The 7,009-nt window shown below is 40.3% G+C and overlaps 1 protein-coding gene across 2 annotated transcripts in view; it reads right to left on the reverse strand.

Annotated features, from left to right (window-relative positions):
* HMGCS1 (3-hydroxy-3-methylglutaryl-CoA synthase 1 (soluble)) overlaps positions 1-5,595 on the reverse strand; it is a 7,087-nt gene extending 1,492 nt beyond the window's left edge. Inside the window, exons 1-9 of one of the 2 annotated variants that reach the window (XM_009580431.1) lie at positions 5,142-5,595; positions 4,627-4,752; positions 3,951-4,115; positions 3,059-3,227; positions 2,776-2,946; positions 1,850-1,956; positions 1,387-1,512; positions 957-1,120; positions 439-545 (exon numbers count right to left, since the gene is read on the reverse strand). In XM_009580431.1, the coding sequence (XP_009578726.1) occupies positions 453-545; positions 957-1,120; positions 1,387-1,512; positions 1,850-1,956; positions 2,776-2,946; positions 3,059-3,227; positions 3,951-4,115; positions 4,627-4,752; positions 5,142-5,589 (1,569 nt within the window). In that variant the 5' untranslated portion in view covers positions 5,590-5,595 and the 3' untranslated portion in view covers positions 439-452. Of the gene's footprint in view, positions 546-956; positions 1,121-1,386; positions 1,513-1,849; positions 1,957-2,775; positions 2,947-3,058; positions 3,228-3,950; positions 4,116-4,626; positions 4,753-5,141 lie in introns of both variants that reach the window. The other variant, XM_009580430.1, reaches the window with a different exon arrangement.
* Positions 5,596-7,009: the final 1,414 nt, after the last annotated feature.

The following is a 7,009-nucleotide window of genomic DNA, read 5'->3' on the forward strand; positions in this document are numbered from 1 at the left end:
TTACTGTCAAGGCACTGAGAACCCTAACATTAAAAGCTTGAACTATTTTGCCACACACTTGAGTACAAGTAGAAGTTAACAGTGTAGGTTTCAAGTCATTTTACATGGAAAGAGCAAGCAGAAGATTCTCTTTTTTCTATGTACAAAGACCTTGTAATAGACTACAGCTACTACTCAGCAATTAAAAAAATTCAGACGTGTTAAGGAATCCACACAGCCCCTGGCAAGTCCCTCCATCTCCAGTATATTCATGATTTTAGTGTTCTGAAAATAGTATAAATATCAGCACACCATATTATGACAAACCTTTTCTTAAAGGGAGCTTAAACAGTTTTTCCATTCTCCGGTGAAGTACTACTGTACACTGAAACTTCAACACTACTGCAATCCTTTTTCTCTCTCTCTCACCCTACTCTCACCCCTTGTTTCATTCCCCACCTCACAGAGGTATCTTAATGCTCCCCATTGGAAATGGCAACTGTAACGCCTTCAGATTCTGTTGTTGCAGGGATTCTTGGCACTTTCTTAGCGGGGCTTGGGATGTGCTAAGAAGGGAAAAAAAAAAAAACAAAACAAAACATTAAATACAGTTTTCTCTTTCACAGACATTCATAGTTCATGGCTAGTCCAACTCTCAAACAACATTCATGCTACACTGGATGGCTTGGTCTTAAGTCAATCAAATCCGTCATGCTTCATGCAAACCGATTATGTGAAAAGAGCCAGTCTGTTCTTGTTTCATTCTTGTGCAGTTTCATTCTTGATGCGATGAAATGTACTTTTTAAAATCCCATGTTCAATTTTTTACTTCTGGCTTGTATGTTACATATGTTAACAAAGTATTTAATGTAACTTGTTAAACCACTTCCTCTTTTAACATACGTGTGCATGCTAACACAAACACGTAAACCGTTCCACCATTTATATCAAACTTTAAAAGAGTGGTGAGTGTTCACCTCATGAACAACGCCTGGGTGGACAGCTTCAACTCCTGCCTCCAGAGGTCCATCACCCATGAGTGGGCGCCGCGCGTAAGTTCTCCTGTGTTTTTCATCCACACGCACAAGGTACCATGTTCCCTCAAAGAGATCTTCTACCGAACACTGTGGAATATAGTTGGCTGTAAAAAAGCCAGTAGCACACTGTTAGCTGGTTCCTGGTGAGAGTTTTACACAACACAGGCCTTCGCAGTTTGGACGTAGCAAGACAGAAAAAAAACAAGTCTGCATTTTTGTTTCAGCCACATTGGGCCAATGAACACGAGCTATTCAGAAGTAGAAAGGGTTGGACATTTCCTTCATTCTAACCCGGATTAAAGTCAGGTGAATTAAGTGATGAGCATTTTGCTGTACGACTAGGAATGATTTATATTTATTAAGTTCTTACCTAAATGATGAGTTTCCTGCCTAATCTTCATGTTTTCAGCAAAGACATCAGGTGCAATACATTTTCTTGAGTCAAGTCTTGTTTTGAGATCAGAAAGGCTGGCAGTTATTTTGTCCAGTGCAGAACCTACAATGTAAAACCATCATGTAAGGTAGCACCAGTGCTGAGAACTGCATGTTAACATTTCAAACCGATTCAAAATATTTTGCATTACAGAAGCTAAACTTTTAGTCATTTAAAAATATTCCCACTTACTCAATCAAAGTGTTAACAGAGTTTAAAGAATATTGTTCATTTGCCCAAGGAGACACTTAAACATTCCCTGGAGTGGGAACATCTTCAGTTTAACATTGCTGTCATTAGGCATTGTTCTGTAGGTTTACTTATGCTGGTGGGCAGTGTAACAGGCATTTAGAGGTGAGCTGTGCAAGGGAGTTAATTAACATCTCTTCCTTTCACTCACCAGGAGTGGCATCCTGTGTAACTCTGATGGAGTAGAGCGTAGCAGCAAAACCAGAGCCATATGAGAACACGCTGATTCTCTGTCCTGCAAGCTGCTCTGGGGTGTACCTGCAAATCAAGCAGCAGTTGTTTAAAGTGAGAATTAAGCCAAGGTGCCAGTTTTAAATGACTAGAAACTACAGCTAGCTTAGAAAAAGCAGCCAGCAAATTATATCAACTACAATACACACTTAGCATGATATGTGCATAAACAATGACTTTTTAAAACACAATTTCAAACACTGCTGTTTTGTGATGAGTTCCAAAGCAGCCTAAGCAAAACAGAGCAAAGAAATGCCCAGAATATGATTACCTAGAAGGCAGGCAATTTTCATTCTTAAGTGACCTAAAGCCTAAAATGACCAACCACATCTTGGAAGGCGAAGTCAGAATAAAGAAAAAAGGATCCAAGATGAATGGTTTAATTTAAACTTAACATGATTTTGTAAAAGTCTGCTATTGCAAAAAAAAAAAATTCTTAAGTAAATACTAATTTAACTTGGCTTTGCTTATTATAGTGAAACAGAGAAGGCATTCTGATTCTCTTTTCCACTGCAGTGGGTTTTTTTTGATGGGGGGGAAAGGGGGAGTGCAAGGAGAGAGAAGGTTGAGGCTAGGAAAAGACACCACCTTACGAATAAGATCCTCCTTTGGAAGGCAGTGAGGAGCTGTTTCAGATCAGCTTCTGACACAGATATTTTGAATCTGCTTGTCACTTGAACTGCTTGTGTGTGCAGAATGATTTTTTAACTTTAGTCTTGCTGCTTAAGGCAATCTAGTAGGAAAAGGTTTGCTAGATGGTACTTTTACAAAAGGATTTTCGAAACAAAAACCTTTAATAACCTTACATATAAAAAGCTATGACATTTTTTCCAATTTTATGCTTACTGGGCTAGAAGAGAGGCAAGGCAACCATAGACTGAAGGGGTATACATATTTCCATTCTGATTGGATACGAGTAATGAAGCTTTGGTTTTCTGATTGAAGAGCTCGGCACTAGCTTTCATAAAAGCTTTTTCCACATCTCTGTCAAAATATGTATCTTCAAGTTTTACATCCCTATTGAAAAAAAGTTCAGAAATAGTTACTAAAATAGCAGAAAGTAAAAACACACCTTGGATGTTTAACAAATTAAGATTATGTGAATAAGGAAGACAGCAGCCATTCTCACCTGAAAGCTTCCAGACCACTGAAAACACCATTTGCTGTTTCTGGGTTCTGGTCACTAAGAAAGTCATTCAGCAATAGTCTAGCCACGGATTTCTGTACCAGTTTACAGTAGGGAGAATGAAAGATCATGAATCCAAAGTCATTCAAGGTGAAACGTCTGTCTGTCCCCTCTGGAAGCAGCAGAAACATTGTGTTACAGCTTACGTTTAGTACTCACTTCAACTATGAAAATAAAACAGGGGGATGGCAGGATACGAGTCATCATAACACATCAGCATACAAGAAACAACCATAGGACTACTGCTGTCCAGTTCATTTAAAACACTGCTGCCACTTCTATTTAAAAATTAGGTTTTTTACTGATCTTGTACACCAGCTAGCAATGTTTGCCCTTCTTCTAGAAGAAAAAGCTATAAGCTTAACAGAATCTCCGTATTTCTACCCAGCATTTTGACATAATAAATAATCCACTTCATTTAACTATCTAAACTTCACACCTATACTTATTATGAGTCAAGCAATTACTAAACATATGGGATAAAAAAAATCAGTATCATTATATAACATTTAAATATTAACCTCAGTATCTTAAGACCCTGGGTAAAGGGGGTAATAACACACTTAAGCAAGGTATTGCACATTACACCAACAAAGCCTGTGGAGACTACTCCTTATTGACGATCAGGTACTTAGCCATACCAGAACAGAAATAAGACATTTCTTACGGGAGAGAGCAAACATTTCAATTGCCTCAGAACACACAAACTCTACACAGAAAGGGACTAAACACTGGTCTTTAGATTGGATGCTAAAGCTTGAAAACACATTGTCTGTGTAGTTACACATTGCTGTATTTGCCAGATCTTGCAATATCGTCAGGTGAGGCTACATACCCTTTTGCCACTGGGCGTGGATTTTGTTGCGATAAACAGTATAGCAGCGATCTAACGCACTGAGGTAGCACTGTATAGACAGTTTGCCATCAACTACAGGATATTCAGAGACCATATCTGGTTTATAGAAGTCATACGCGTGCTGCATGTGGGTTCCACGCAACCCTGATGGACAGAAATTGACAGAAGTTGAAAATTACTTTATTCAGCTGCTCTGAGTCAATCTGAATACATCACTTAGCACATGTGGGGCAACAAGCAATATTTGGCCCCAGTCAAGCAGATTTTCATAGCAATTCAGACCCTTTAAGGTAATGTTTCACACAGTTCTCAATTGCTTGTTAAGTACGGTAGGACTACATGACAAACACAAGTAATGAATTATTTTCATCATTTTGCCTTGGAAGTAGAGCACTGTGTTTTTCAGCCCTACTCCACTCTTTGTCAATTTTGTTGGGGAATCCCCAAGGAAATAAACAAACAGGAGCATCTCTAACTGTTCCTTGCTGCCTCCTGTAACGTGACTCGGCCAAGTTAGTCCAGAGAAAGAAGAGACAATTTCTGACATTAGTGGGAGTTAATCCAGCCCTCCAGCAACCCACAAAAAACAGGAGACAGGCTTCAGAACGGATCCAGTTATCTGGCTGAACAGTGTTTGTTTTCTCACAGGACTAACCTCTCTCAAAAATTAATGGAGCATTTGGACCAACTAGCATAGCAACAGCACCAGCTCCACCTGTTGGCCTGGCGTTTCCAGTGGCATACACAGCTATGTCTCCAGCAACAACAAGTGCATAGCGTCCTGTCAAAAACACACAGAAATAACCATGAGAAACAGCCAAGAATCTAGCACATGTCAATATCCATCAGCAATTTTTAGACTTTGATTATAGAGGAGATGACCCCAAGATTAAGGGGCTCTTCAAGCCTGACTTTTCCCCCATATTTCAATTTCCTGGCAGCCACCCAAATTTAAAGCCAAAGACCAGCGATTATTAGCCATATCGTTACTTTTTGCACTGTAACTGAACTAGAGGCAAATGCCCAGAGCATTTAAGAAAAAGGCTTCAGAAGAGAAAAATAGTTTACCTTCTGGGTTTTATATGGTTAAACATGAGCACTGTCATTATAAAGCAGGCTACTCAAAACCAGAGGATGAGGTAACTTTTCAAGAAAATACCCTGAACTTACCATCCCAAGAACTGGACTCGATCCAATTAATGGCATTAAAGAGAGCAGCGGTGCCGCCATAGCATGCATTGGTGGTGTCAATTCCTTCTACATCCGTATTACCAGACTCTTCAAAAAGCTGCATCAGGACAGTCTTTACAGATTTTGATTTATCAATTATTGTCTCCGTTCCAACTTCTAATCTCCCGATACAATCATAGGAAAGGCTGTTCCTCTCCATGAGCTTCTGAACCACAGTCAAGCAGAGAGAATTGATATCCTCCCGGTCGGAGCAGAACCCCATCTTTGACTGGCCTAGCCCAATGGTGTATTTCCCAGCATCCACACCATCGTACTTCTCCAGCTCTGTCTGGTCAACATACTGAGAGGGAAAATATATTTCTAGTGCAACAATTCCCACATCTTTGGGCCAACAGGATTCAGCATTCACTGGAAGAGATCCAGGCATCGTGGCAGATCTTTAAGAAAAAAAAGAAAACCACAAAACCAGCTGATTTATTCACATCCGTTTTGAGAGACCTACTTTCATTTTCTGTACGTTTATAGAATATTCTACAAGGGCATTTGCAAATGGCAAGCCTTTGCCTCCAGGGAGACTTCGGTCTGAGCATACTGTAAATATCAATATAAAATGCTACAAAACTTCCAATAAGAAGCACTTTTAAGTGAAAATATAAATTTCAGCCCTGGAGATTAACAGATGTCGCTTAAGCCCCAGTTTTTTCACTGACGCAAAACACACACTTAGCAAGTGTTAAGCGTTTGAAAAATTAGTCTCAATGTTCATTATTCTATTTCTGCTTATAGGCAAAGTCTCAATTTTACACAACCAAGCTAGAAACATTGGATTTTTTTTTTTTTAAATGTTGCTAGCTGAGAACTTGCGTTTAAAATTTATCTTTACCAGGAAATCTCTGCCTCAAAACAGGCCAGGACTTTTCAAAATTGTTTTTATTTTTAAACAAAGTGATCCAAGTTGCTCCATTTTGTTTATACTTGCAACAAAGATAGCAGAAATTTTTCTGGTGTGGTGGGGTTTTTCGTATTTTCCGGTGGGTTTTTTGTTTGTTTGTTTTAGGCATACTCTGTTCTGGCATTCCGGAACACTGGAACTCCCAATGCCAGGCCTGGAGGAATATTTCACAGGCTGAGATGAACACGCAGGGGTTCTCCCCAGTAGACCAAGTTTTCTTATTTTAACCCTATAACTTTACTGTCACTACGTTCGAGGATATGCTACACTCTAGGATATACTACATCCTATTACTTCAATCCTATCCCTATTACCCAGGCAGGCACCATCCACCTGCACTTCTGCTTACATCCCTACAGAGCACTTGCCCCTTCTGCGCCCAGCTGCAAGGACCATCACACTGACCTTACCCACCACCTTCTTCCATAAAACCACGATGAGCCCTATAAAGGAATAACCCCCTTCTCTGCAGGAATGGCGACTTTACAGGATGCGTATTAAGACAAGTGGTAGGAAAACATTAAAAGTGTTTTCTGCTACGGGTTCAGTCTCACGTAAGACCTGAAGTAAGAGCGCACGGCTCGCCACACATTTTGATTGCCTCTAACAAAGTTTCAGCCGTACCTATGATGTACCTAAAGTAACCTATTATTTCAAGTATTTCTCTTGTAGCCTTTATTCATATTAAAACGCGTAAACGGGAGAAAAGGGCTATTTAAAACCGCTTACTGAAATGCTGCGGAACAGCCCTACAGCGCGCTGCCACGGTTTTAACCGAAACAACCAATTTCGCGTTGTTTGTCTGCCCCGCTGCCACCCCAGCTCACGCTCTCGCCTCCGCTCGCCCGGGACCTCCTCTCCCTGACCCCACCCCGTCACGACGCCCCTCACCTCA

The sequence above is a fragment of the Fulmarus glacialis genome, unplaced genomic scaffold (genome assembly GCF_000690835.1).
Source record: "Fulmarus glacialis isolate BGI_N327 unplaced genomic scaffold, ASM69083v1 scaffold39456, whole genome shotgun sequence".
In the NCBI taxonomy this organism is placed as follows: domain Eukaryota; kingdom Metazoa; phylum Chordata; class Aves; order Procellariiformes; family Procellariidae; genus Fulmarus; species Fulmarus glacialis.